This window comes from Panthera pardus, unplaced genomic scaffold (genome assembly GCF_024362965.1).
Source record: "Panthera pardus isolate Hobbes unplaced genomic scaffold, ASM2436296v1 HiC_scaffold_13, whole genome shotgun sequence".
Classification (NCBI taxonomy): domain Eukaryota; kingdom Metazoa; phylum Chordata; class Mammalia; order Carnivora; family Felidae; genus Panthera; species Panthera pardus.
The window spans coordinates 2033418-2046678 of record NW_026526688.1 but is presented as its reverse complement, the minus strand read 5'-3'; the positions used below and the strand labels follow the sequence as shown (position 1 = coordinate 2046678).

General features: G+C 53.6%; 1 protein-coding gene across 5 annotated transcripts in view; it reads right to left on the bottom strand.

Annotated features, from left to right (window-relative positions):
- ARHGEF10 (Rho guanine nucleotide exchange factor 10) overlaps window positions 1-13261 on the bottom strand; it is a 103943-nt gene that overhangs the window by 28815 nt on the left and 61867 nt on the right. For all 5 annotated transcript variants that reach the window (XM_053900755.1, XM_053900756.1, XM_053900757.1 and 2 more), the window contains 4 exons: window positions 11198-11368; window positions 9428-9573; window positions 5149-5321; window positions 223-338 (listed from right to left, as the gene is read on the bottom strand). In XM_053900755.1, the coding sequence (XP_053756730.1) occupies window positions 223-338; window positions 5149-5321; window positions 9428-9573; window positions 11198-11368 (606 nt within the window). The remainder of the gene's footprint in view (window positions 1-222; window positions 339-5148; window positions 5322-9427; window positions 9574-11197; window positions 11369-13261) is intronic.

Sequence of the window (13261 nt, the reverse complement as noted above, 5' to 3'; positions counted from 1 at the left end):
GACATGTCTGAGAGGGAACTGCTACTCAAGGCCACGCGCAGACGGAGGACAGCGACCCTGAAATAGTCCCGCCCCACCCGAAACGGGAGAAATCACGCGGTCGGACTGGTTCTTAAAACCACCGTAATTGTCACGTCTGGTGGGACCCGGAGGCACGGCCACGCTCTGACAAGGACTTACAAGTGACAAAAGAATTCCGAGTCACGCGGCTTCGACCGTTACCTGATAGTTCCCCTTGAGGTTACCGATCAGCTGAGAAATCTGACCGATGACGTTCAGGTCATGTAGGAGGTTCTGCAGATCCTGGTACAGCTGTCCCGGCCCCACGTACACCTGGTCTGCAAAACAAGCAAGCAGCACGCACCTGAAGCGCCGTCTGCACCTACGCTGGCGGGGGGAGAAAGCACTAAAATTAAGATTCCGGTCGACCTAGAATGTTTTTAAAAAGTGGGTACTTTCAAGCACTTGGTGGTTTCTCCTTTTCTAAGTTTTTTTTTTTTTTTTTTTTTCCTTTTCTAAGTTTTAACTATGGAATGATTTCAGACATAAGAAAGATGCACAGAGGTCCCCCGCGTACGCCCTTCGCCCTGCGTCCCGGGACGCCGCGATCTCACGGAGCCACACGGACACAGCACCGCTAAGTAACATGCAGCCTCCCCACTCACGTCATCTCGGTGCGCGGTCCCACACGCACTTAGCTGCTGTGGTCTCCTTAACTCTCCTCCAGTCTAGGCCCGTTCCTTGGGCGTCTGTCTTTCATGACCTCAACTTTGTGACCCGAGCCGGTGAGCTGTTTCACAGAGCATCTCACGCTCTGGCTCTGACGGACGGTTTACCACTCTGGGTGTTCTCTAAGCCTTGTTGATGTCATTGCGGTAAGCGGTGTCTACACACGGCACCGGACGCAAACCAAATTTCCCGTAACCAGGGTCATCCGACACCAGAGTGGGCTCCCCAGTGCGCTGTCTCTAATGTGAACAACAGGAACACAGACAGGACTCTCGTGTCCGGGGGGAGGGGGGAGGGGGACAGCGTCCCTCCAGGGCCCGCCCCCCCTGCTGCCCTGGACTCAGGGCGGCCTGCAGGTCACAGGACGCAGTTCCAAGTATTCTGTCACTTCCCCCCACAGTCACACAGGCAGGATTCGCACACAGAACCACACTCACAGCCCATACTTTGAAGGACGTGCAGTGGTAGCCACACTTCTCTCCCACGTCCACGGAAATATACCGCCTCGCGTCCCCTCGACGGTAACCGGCAACAGGCGGAGCAGGAGCTCCGACCCAGGGACGAGGGGAGGCTCCACTGAGTGAGCAAGAGGTGTCTCTCGGGGCTCATGTTTCCACGGCACCAGCTTCGCGGCGTCAGCCCAGGAGCCAGTGGTCAGAGCTGCCCTCAGAGCTCAGCACGAGGCTGGGCCGGGTTGGGCATCGACACTCAGTAAATGAAATTGAGTACATATGTTGTTAGCCAAAATTATCTTAAATCACAAACGTACTATTAGGGAAGAACAGGATGTAAAGTTGACCCATGTGACCACCGGGACGGTTTTTCAGGCGTGGCCCAGAAGAAACCAGGTCTCCTGGTTGGTTCCAGGCTCCACTGACCGTGACTCAGAATCCTTAAGAATTGTGAACAAGGTGCCCTGTGTTTTCACGGTGCACGTGGCCCAGCACATGGGGCGGTGGGGGGGACAGAGATCTGAGGCAGGTTCCGAGCTGTCCGTGCAGAGCCCGCCATGGGGCCCCACGAAAATCAGCAACACTCTGGGCAGGTGCCGGTCCCGCCCGCCCTGTGTGCCCCCGAGGACGGACAAGTACAGCCACGCCGGTGACTTTCACACTCATCTTCAGGGACGGCGACGGGACGGAATCCTACACAGTCGCACGCGCTCCCCCACAACATGCTCAGCCTGCACCCATTTCTCCAGACGTCTGAAGACCTTCTCCTCGGGACGTGTTTGAAGAGGCGACGGTGGGTCTCCTCCAGTGAAGACCCCGTCCCCTCCCCGGCCCCCCCTTAGCACAGTTCCCTGAAAACTGGGGGTGCCCCAGACGTGCCGGTGAACGGACGGAGGCTGTAAGGACCCTGCATGAGGAAAACCCTGGGGTGCCTGGGGGCTGAGTCGGGTAACCTTCTGACTCCTGATCTCAGCTCAGCTCACAACCTCACGGTTCATGAGTTCGAGCCCCGCGTCAGGCTCTGCACTGACAGCGTGGAGCCTGCTCGGGATTCTCTCTCTCCCTCTCTGCCCCTCGCCTGCTTGTGCACGTGAGCTCTCTCTGTCTCTCTCAAAATAAATAAATGAACGTTAAAAAAGAAAGAAAACACCTTGTCTCTGGCGACAGGTAAATTCATTCTCCCGTGAATGCACTCCCAGACAGGCTGCGGCCCCGTGCACATAACCCAGCCGTGGGGGCGGAGGCGGCAACGGGGCCCTGAGGTCGCCAGCTCCGACTCAGTGTCCGTGAAAACTTTTCAGTCACCCCGGAACAAAGCACGGAATTTTGCGAAATAACTTCAAGAGGCCTGTTTTCTGCAACGAAGCGGTGGGGCCGCAGAGGACCCGGCACGCACCCGGGGGCACTGGCCCGCAGCGCAGACGTTAGCGCCAATGAAACGTCACGGGCCGGGGAGGCGGACCCGGCAGCTCTTCTGGGGACGAGGCGTGTGTGCGGCTCCTGGGGCCCACGCACGGCGGCCACGCCGGCAGCTCCTGACAGTGGTTGCTACGCAGTGACGCCCACACTCCATCTCCAGCACTGAATAACACACCGAATTTTCCGGGCTGGCTTTCAGAGCACAGCCATCCCAACAGCAGGAGAGTCATGCGGCTATCCACAGAGCACAATCGTTCCTACTTCGCGGCTCGAAATAATCGAGGCATGACAAATCAAGAGAATCCGAAGGAACACAAGCAGTGTGGGCGCATCTGAAGCCGTTCTATAAAAACCCTGAGCCGCTGGGCACAGGCCTGCTGCACCGTGACTCGTGGACGGGCACGGTTCTATCTGCACGAAAACTAAGCCGCTCGCCGGCCGCAGGCTGGTGCGAAGGAGGTCAATACTATGGATCGGCTACACAGAGTGGGTCACTTTCTGGCCCCAACAGCAGACTGTCCCTCATTCCTGATGAGTCTGGACCAGGTGGGATGACCCCTGCTGCAGAACTCGCCAGTGACCACGTTCCCAGCTGGCGCCTCTGGAGCACAGGAGCCCAGACCCCCTGCCCAGAAGCCTGAAATTGCCCCGGAGAAGCCCGACTTGAGTTCGGTCTTCTAACGCACACGGAATCTACACATTTTAATTTGTTAAAAAAAAAAATTATCATTAACCTGGGAGGCATTTAAACCACCAAACACATTTACTCCACACCGGTCTTTTCGGAGCCCAGAGCTAAAATTGCAATCCACCGTGTGGACAGGGAAACCACGGGACTGATGGCCACACAGCAAAGCTGCACCCCTAAACCTGGAACCCAGCAAACAGACGTCCCACAGACGTCCGTGTGTGGGGACCTCCTGAACTGTAGTCTCGGTGCCCACCGGACCCCCAGCTCTGGGCAGTGTCTGTCCACCGGTCACCGCCAAGGTAACGCCCACTGTCCACGTAAGGTGGGTGAGCCGTACTGTAGGAACACCATGATAAAAATGTTAATGCTGAAACAAGTAACACGTCCAACACAGAACTGACACCATTAAATGACTGTGTTAGGAAACCGGGACATCAGGGTGGGCAGTGACCCTGCAAAGTGCCCTTCCCAGGACTCCAGGGCCACGAACACTGCTTCCTGGAGCTTCCTTGAGGCCTTTCCATCTGGAAAGCTGCGTCCAGAAAATTCCCAATCAAACCCTTCCATGGCCACAGTCTGTTAACGATGGGCGATTCCTCCATGGACGGACAAGCACGTTAACTCTTTCTCCTGGAGAAGCTGGTATCACCTGAACATCACCAGCCACCTTCATTCTGCTCTTTGTTGTTCTGAGAAACAGACAGTTTACCAAGTAACCAGCAGTGATTCAGTTTTCCTTCTCTGACCCAATGCTTCATTCTCCCGGCGTCTGACCGCACATGTAACAGAAGCCACGAGAGCAAGAGGAACACAGGATGAAACATGGGACAAGGGCCGCTAGGCCCCAAAGCAGCGTCTCAGGTCCCCAAGTCCACGCAGCTCCACACTGACCTTAAAGCCCTTCCTTTCAGACGCAACAATCCCTAGGTTGCCTGGGTGGTTCAGTTGGTTGAGCGTCCGACTTCAGCTCAGGTCATGATCTCACAGTTCGTGGGTTCGAGCCCCACGTTGGGCTCTGTGCTGACACCCAGGAGCCTGGAGACAGCTTCAGATTCTGTGTCTCCCTTTCTCTGCCCCTCCCCCACTCATGTTCTCTCTTTCAAAATACATACTTCAAAAGCATTAATGTTTAATATAAAGGCTCATTCCTTGCATAAAAAGGCTTACTGAAAGTTCTCATTCATAACTCAGGCAGAGGCCAGCAAGTGAGTGAAACTCAGCCAGGTTTTATTTGGATTAAAAGAGAGAGGGAAGGAGAAAGTCATGAATACTATGCTATTCCAAAATCCACAGTCCAAAGACCACAGTAATATTTAGTAAGAAATATTACACAACTGTTGAAGCATTGCCAAAGTTATCAGGACTCCCTTGGCTCATCTCACCCCGTCAGGCGCACAGCCCAGCACCCCCTCCACGAGGAGCCTGGGGAAGAGACAAAGGGCTTCCCGGGCTGGTCCACGCAGAGCTGAACCTACAACCCAGATCCACACACTCAAGGATGTCCTGTGTGGCAACTCAGTGCACACTCAGGAGACAGGAGCCAGAGCCTTAACTGCTTATGTGGGAAATGCAGAACACAACAGAAATCAAACCTGGGGAGACTGAATGCACCCATGTGATGGGGCTTCCCCATAAACCCACAGGATGCACACCAGTGGAGACAAGCTCAAAGATGAGGGTTCAGTCTACACTTGTCAGCCAACATAAAACACAGGCGCCAAAGACGACATCATCCAACGGCTTGACCATCTACCTGGGTCCTTGGATTCATGTTGAGGCCACGGAAACAGGGTCTATTAGGTCAGTGCAGATGCCAGCCCCACGACGCACAAGCACGTTAGTAAAAGTGTCACTTACTTGGCTTAGCGTTGGCAACGACCGCCAGGCTCTCAGGTGGGTACACCGGGGGACACCTGTTTTCTCCAGCACCTTCATTATTGCCGTACTCTATTACTTCTACGTGTCCGAGAGGAACACTCCACTTTAACAAATACCTTTGGCTGGTGGACATCGTGCTGCTGTCCGAGGTGCTGAAACATCGTTATTTCATGGTTAATTACGAGTGCAAGTCTTGATACTTTTTATATCCCTTAGTCAGGTGAGTAACATCCACCTATTGAAACATCCTGCTCATGACCTTCTTACCAACAGTTACCACTTGGTTCCATAATGAGGCCTCCCCTTAGATGAGAGGGTAGGAATTCTTCACTGTCTAATCCAGGAAAACGGGAGAACACGAATGCTGATCTCCCAGAGAGCTCTCAGTTTCCCACAAGAGCTTAGAGGGAATGAACTGGAAGACCCCTGATGACTCTTTGAGCAAAGATGCTCATGGATTCTGGCAAATACTGTTAACAGGGAAACTCTCCTATGTGGACAGAGATATTCTCTGGTCATTTCATTTGAATAAACCTTAAAGTTCCTCGTACTGTTGGTTGTGGCATAAGCATTTTAATAAGATTGAATCATGTCATCATACTCCATGTTTAAAATACTTATTGACTGTGGGGGCAGCTGGGTGGCTCAGTTAGTTGAGCATCCGACTTTGGCCCAGGTCATGATCTTGTGGTTCAACCTGGAGCTGATTCTGTGTCTTCAGATTCTGTGTCTCCCCCTCTCTCTGCCCCTCCCCTGCTTGTGCTCTGTGTGTCTCTTTCTCTCAAAAGTAAACAAATATTAAAAATATTTTTTACTTATTGGCTGTGTAGAATTTACACAAAAAAAAATCCCATGACCTACATAGACTATTTTCTTCTTTAACGATAAAATGAAGCACGCAGAGAAACATACCAAGCATACTGGTTCAGGTAGGTGGAAAATGCCAGAGCAGACACCTGTGTGACCACCCCCCAGTCCAGGCTATAGGGCTGCCAGCACCCTGAGGCCCTCCATGTGACCAGGAAAACCCCACCCCTCTGAAGCAGTCAATGTTCTTACTCCTACTGATAATCAATTTGCTTTCGAGATTTTTTTTTTTCCAATCAAAATGTATTTGGGAATAACCAAAATGTCAGACAGCATGCTTTAAACTGAAATCCTTGACCTGATAGGAGTCAGCTGGGACCAAAGCTCCTGGACCTCTCTCTGCTATGAAAGGGTTTGCTTTTCAGCTTGTAGCCCACATGGGAAGGGGGAGAAGGCAAAGTTCAGACGCTGCTAGGAAATGAAAGACTGAGTTCTATGAATTAGATGTGCTTTATATTTAAAAATGAAGAGGTTTGTGAACTTGACCTCAAATTTCTACCCATCCTATTTGAATCAAAAATCTTTGCTTCTGCAGAGGTTTGGGATCTCGATGTTCTGAGGTTATCAGGGGGTCTCCTGGGGCTATTTTAACATCTCAGCCAGAGCAAAGTGGGTCCTCCCTTCACCACCTTCCAGGAGAGTCGCTGATAACACATCAGGGGGAACTGAACTGTTCCTCTTTACTCACTTTGTAAAAAGGTGTCAAAACTCGGGATCTATGCCACAGCCTGGGCATTATTTTAAAAAATAGACCTGGCAGCTAACACAGCTACATCCATTTTTAAGGATTCATTCGTTTCTTATTCGGCTTGAAATTTTTAAAATTACATACAAATTTCAAAAGAACCAAAAGGACGCGGCTCCTTTGGTGGATCACGCACCTGGGCTGCCCACGAGATGCATGATGCCACGTGCAGGGAGGGTGGCCCTCCCACTACATTCAGACAAAGGTTGCTTACGAACAGCAAATACGTTGGGCAAGAAACACCCACATCTGCTCTGTGCTGAGCTGTCTACAAAGTCATCTCACTGTGTGATCTCATCTTTCACGGCAGCACCTCCCGGGCAGGCAGGGGGCATCTGGGGCAGCCTCGCCCAGAGCCAGTGTGGGGAAAAGGCACTGGCTTCACCTGGGAATGGGGGGTGGGGGTGCTTCCTGGGCAGTTAAGCCTGGGAGCCATGCTGCTAACCACGTGCCATTAACTTCCGTGTTGCAGGAAGCAGCACACGGGCTGGGAAGCCAAGAGCAGAAAGGTCTTGCTGGGGAGACACACCCCGCAAGCCTCCCCGGGCGTCCAGACTCGGGACAAACCTCACAACGCACGGACGCCACTGGCTGCTCCTTTCTACATGTGGACGAAGGCAGGGACCAGACCACACCAAACGTGGCTGCTTCCAGAGGTCAAAGTGTGGCCACGGCAAATTGAACGATAAAGGCTGAGCCACTGACAGGGACCAAACAAACAGGATTCTTGCCAAAGGGGGTGGTCGTTTAAAATTGGTAGATTTCCCAGGGGCGCCTGGGCGGCTCGGTCAGTTAACCCCCCGACTCTTGGTTTCGGCTCAGGTCACGATCTCACGGTTTCGTGAGTTCAAGCCCCACATCAGCTCTGTGCTGGCAGCACAGAGCCTGCTTGGGATTCTCTCTCTCTCTCTCTCTCTCTCTCTCTCTGCCCCTCCCCCACTCATACGGTCTCTGTCTCTCTCAAAATAAATAAACTTTAAAAGAAATAATAATCAATATAAAATAAAATTGGTAGATTTTCCAGCCTTATCTCGTAGCTGCCTCAGATCAAGTGTGGCCAAGGAGGAGCCCTAACAGAGGTGATGGTTACTGGGCAGGACCGTGCCAGGCGCTGAGCTGGAAGTCTGACGATGGTCCTGGGCTGGACCCTCACAGAGGTCCCAGGGGTGGCTGGCTTCCCCACCATATGAGCACGGGTGTGAGGCTCAGCGAGATGGGGTGGTTCCCAATGTCCTGAGAAGGCCGGGCTGGGACGGGGCTGGAACCCAGGCTGTGCAGCGTAAGCCCATAGAGACTCTCCCGCCCGGCTGTCCGCTGGGGCCCCACTCAGCCTGTGCTGGGGAGGGCCTAATGCCTGGCTTCCGCTGGGAGGGGAAGGCCTCACTGTCTCCCTGGCCAGTCTCCACGCTGTAAACACACACGGTGGGCGATTTCAAGCAGGCAGTGGTTTGGAAACCGTCTCCCAAGCTCCTGAGCGTGAACAGCAATCCTTCTCAAGCCATGACGAGCTGGCTCAGGATGTCAGCGTGTGTGACTTTATAAAGCACCCAGAGCATTCAATTCAAAACATGCCATTTTACCTCAGTTCCCTTACAATCCACCTCTTCGTGTAACTTCTCAGATTCAACCAGCTACAATATTCTAGGTGTTGGGAGGTTTTTTTGTAATCTTTATTTATTTTTGAGAGAAAGAGAGAGCGAGCGAGCGAGCGCAGGGGAGGGGCAGAGAGAGAGCGACACACACACAGAATCTGAAGCAGGCTCCAGGCTCTGAGCTGTCAGCAGAGCCCGACACAGGGCTCGAACTCTCAAGCGGTGAAATCATGACCTGAGCCGAAGTTGGATACTTAACCGACTGAGCCCCCAGGCACCCTGGGAAGCAGTTCTAACAATAAACAAATTTAAGTGTAGGAAATGCTGAAGCACTATACCCTCGTTTCTTCGGTTTCACAGTGAACATAAATGCCTCCAATATAATTACATAAGACGCACTCATCAAAAATGTATTCACAGAGAGGCAGCTAAGGAGAAAAATCTGAGTGAGCAATGATCACAACAAGACTGCAGAATGATTTAGGAGGCAAATAAAAGAAACTCAATGTAGCTTCTGGTTCCAACACTGGCCTTACGTTTAAAGAGAAATAGGCCAAACATCCCTAATCTCCTCCAGCAGTGACCTGGCGACTTAACAATGGACCCCTTTATTATTTTTTTAATTTTTCAAGTGTTTATTCATGCTTTTTAAGAGAGTGACAGAGTGTGAGCAGGGGAGGGGCAGAGAGAGAGAGAAGGAGACAGAATCCAAGGCAGGCTCCAGGCTGTGAGCTGTCAGCACAGAGCCTGACACGGGGCTTGAACCCATTGTCCCTGAGACCATAACCTGAGCTGACATCGGACGCTTAACGAGCTGAGCCCCCTGGGCACCCCAACACTGCACCCATTTAGCCCTCAGCTTGTTGGGGACCCGACTCTCCGCAAACCCTCGGCTTGATTGGGACCTGGCCCCCCGCAATCCCAGGAGAGGAACGAAGACGTGCACACAGACCAGCGCAGCACGGACGGGAGCGATCATGGAGTCACCCGCTCAGCCGGGACGCGCCCCGCACGCGAGCGTGAAGATACCCTGGTGGCCGCGGCGGACGCTCACCGTGTGCTGACCGTGGCACACACCAACACGTCACTCAGCATGAAGATCCGACGCTCCTTGGTTTTCATGATCTCCCCTCTGTCGTTGTACACGGTTTCGATCATATCGTCAGACCGCACGAGGTACCGATTCCCACTGCTGAGAAGCTGAACATTCAAGGTCACGCTCGACACGGTTCCCACAATCAAGTTCATCAAAAGAAGAAAACAGGTGAGCAAAAGTCTTGCAAGATACAGGCATATAGAGTGTCAACGTTTACAGATTTTTCTCACGGAGAGTCCATGTAATTTCAAGGCAAGCACGCTTCATATGTATGCTATTAAGAATTCAGAAAGTGGCTTTTTTTTTTAAGCTAAATAGTTGTATGGCCAGCGTCTGTAGTTATCCTGAACAGCGTGAGGAGACTAACCCTGTCCTCGTAAACACAATGCCTCCGGCAAGGAGGGCTCATTGGTTTCCACCCGGCGCTCATCATATTCCCTTCTCCTTAGATGACGTGCCCGAGTGCCTGCTCCATTCCTCACACACCGCCGTCCACACCTGGCCACCACTCTGTTCTTTACAACACCGCACAGCCGAGAGTACTTACGAGTGCAATGCTACTTGGTCTTACTCTTCCCAGGGTAACAATTATGGAAACATCTTTGCTTCTCGTGATTCCCCACATTTTATTTCATTGAGCCAAACACGACAGCCTTGGTCTTCGGAGACATGCTTTGTATTAATTAGTAAACTGAAGTAAGTCACACAGAAGTCGGACTTCTTGCAACAATTCAGCCCAAAAGGACATCTGGAACCCTCAGCCCAGATGATCAGTAGCGTGTCTGGATTGTAAATCTGCAGCGGCCGAGCTCACCGCCTACCTATTCTTGACGTGCTCACAGGGTAACGGGGCTGTGAGCACAGGTACGGAATCGGTAGTGAGCGACACGGCTCTGCCTCCTCGTCCGCCTGGGCCCACTCTGTGCTGCACGGGTTTGCAAACGCTGTGACCACAAGCGGGCATGACTCTCAACCACGCAAACTGTCATTTAATGCAATTTTTGGCTCATAGAAATTCCCATACAAATCACTTAGAAAATCAGGAAAACCCGTTCCTTAAAACGTAATACAGTAAAGTTCTCGTAGTTAAACTACTGAGTGTCACTTTGTGCTCAGAAATTACCCTTAATGACAAAAACAAAAGGTGACATTAGCAACGATACATATGATAGATAACTATCTATCTATCTATCTATTGACAGCTCCTGTCAATAACTTCTTCCGGGGGCCACAGCCATGCATAGCTATGGAAAAGCCCACCTAAAACCAGCTTAGTGTCGCAGGAAAAGGAGTTGTGAACGTAAACAGGAAACAGAGCTCTGCCCAGGAGCTGCTTTCCTGCCATATTTTGGCCCGTTTCCATGATGAACACAGCTTAGGACACACACAGAAAGGTGCAGGTGAGAACGTAAGCAACACTTCCTGATTTTATCGTGACCATCCAAAAGGAAATACTGCATTCTGGCAACAGATTCAGCTACAAGAGCTGATGAAAACCGCCATGGCGGTCCCGGACCCATCTGCGGGTCTAATGACCGTGGGAGCCCCTTCCCCAAGAAAATGTGCCACGACCCGCCTGACGCTCCCCACCGGCTTCCAGACCAGGGCTCTGGGCCACGGCGTCACTGCAAAGCGTCCACGAGATTAGTAGCAAGCAGGTGACATACGGGTGGCTCATTAGTACAAAGCAAACCGAACACCAGCCCAGACCGGGACGCCTCGGGCAACCTTGTTCAGGTATCGCTCGTTTATGGCTTTGGCCACGTGCTTGATCTCACAGCGCTGGTCAGCGTCCCTCTTCCTCTCGTTGAGCTTCTCCGCCAACGTCTCCAGCTCCGTCAGCGCCATCTGAAGGGGCAGCCGGTCAGGGTGCCCTTTGGACGTGTTCTTCAGCATGTCCTTGGGGAGAAGAAACACGGTGAACAGGGGGCACGTGCTTGCTGGTGCGGAGGCGCAGACGGCTGCATAGGCATGCGTCCGGCCAACACCCACGTGGCGCACGAGCCAGCAGCGCTCGGGCTACTTGTGGGGAGGAAGAGAATGAGCACGGCGGCCAGGATGGTAAGCTAGCTGACTCACGGTTTGGCTGAACACCAGAGCGGCTCCTTGTGCAAAAACAAACTCACTCAGTGGCTTTGCTGATGGAGGAAGCCAGCGTTTTCCAATAACAGGCACCATAATCACAGGCACACCACATCTCGGAAACGTCCCGTGCCCGGCAGCGGTGTTCAAGGTCAGGCCTAGACCATTTCCCTCTGGCGGAGCCGGACCAAGGGAGCCCGGCCCCACGCACGGCTCCAGCTGCTGTGTTTCAACAGGTCCGTTCCCGAACGCCAAGTGGGCACGGCTGCTGGGGCACCTCGGGCCGCAGCCCCGGCTTCCCCGCACACGGCAGGGCCTCGCCCCACCCCGGGTGCCCCACCTCTGCCAGAAACCTCTGTCCGCGCCTGCAGGGCCACAAAGGGACGAGCAGGCTGCAGGAAGGATGTGCGGCAGGGAGTGACGTGGTCACCAACAGAATGACGTCACGTGGGTCAAACACGGGGGACGCTCTCAAGAGTGACATCTAAGTGACAGTCCTGACGTCGCCACCTCGATTCCACACAGGCCCTTCCGCGTTCCAGCTGCCACAGACGACGTGCTGACCTCTGCTGGGGGTGGCAGACGCGTGCGGACGCGCCCCCCCTCGGGCCAGCCTGGCCCTCCACTCAGCCTCCCCATGCTAACACCTGCTTAACCCGAGCTCGAACTCAATGGCACCCTCGTCTGCTAAACCTGCTTTTCGTTTTCTATCGGGAAAAAACAAAGCACCGCACAAATGATGAAATACTTCTGGTCTGAACGAACACTATATACTGAGCTGCGATACATCTGCGCCCCCGTGAGTCACATCAAATCCTGGCAAGGGAAGTCGACAGTCTCACGATGGGTTCTGGCTCCACCGTCACCTGCTGGCAGCATCTACCTGCTATCTGAGCGCCATCAGGACAAGCAGCAGGGAGGACCCGCCAGATGCCGGGACAGAACCACGTGAGGGAAGAGGGGAGTCTGTCGTTCTCTCCGGATTGTTACTTATTTGGGGACAACGCAGGACAGGAGACAGGAGCGGGATACAGCGAGACGAATTCCAGGAGGACCACGTGTCGGAACCCGCAGGCCCAGGAGAGCGGGGAAGGTTCAGGGAAGGCTGCGGGGTCCTGGCGCCACAGGGGCCCGGGCACAGGAGAGCCAGGGATCAGCACAGAGACAAGGAGGGCAGGGTGCTGACGGGTCACAGGAGGGGAAGGAAGCATGCCAGTCACCAGGCCGTCCCTCCCCACACACTGACAGTTCAGGAGGGAGGGAGGGCACTGTCCTCCAGCTCCTGGGAGCTGGGTCTCCGGGCGCCCCCACGCAGCCCTCTCAGGTGCACAAGCTTCACCCCGTCCGGCTCCTGCTGTGCATCTTCCTAAGTAACCCGGACCCTCCCTGAGCCACCCCAGAGTGAACCCTGAGGGACAGAGGGCGGGCCACCAGGGAGCCCGCTCACACGTCTGGAGACATCTCGGGTGAGTCTCCCGGGTGCCCAGGTAGGACGGGGAGGGGTGGGGGAGGAACACCACAGCCCCAGGAAACAAGGGCGGGGGGGACAGCAACACGCCTCCTTTTGTTAAGGGCACTGCTCTTAGACAAAAATCAGAGAAACGTCACCCAGGACCATGTCCTTGCTCTCAAGCAGTACGAGGCTCAGAGCTTGTCCTGAGATGCTTTTGTTCTGTTGCCCACGGCCTTCTCACCCTTCTGGAAAAATTG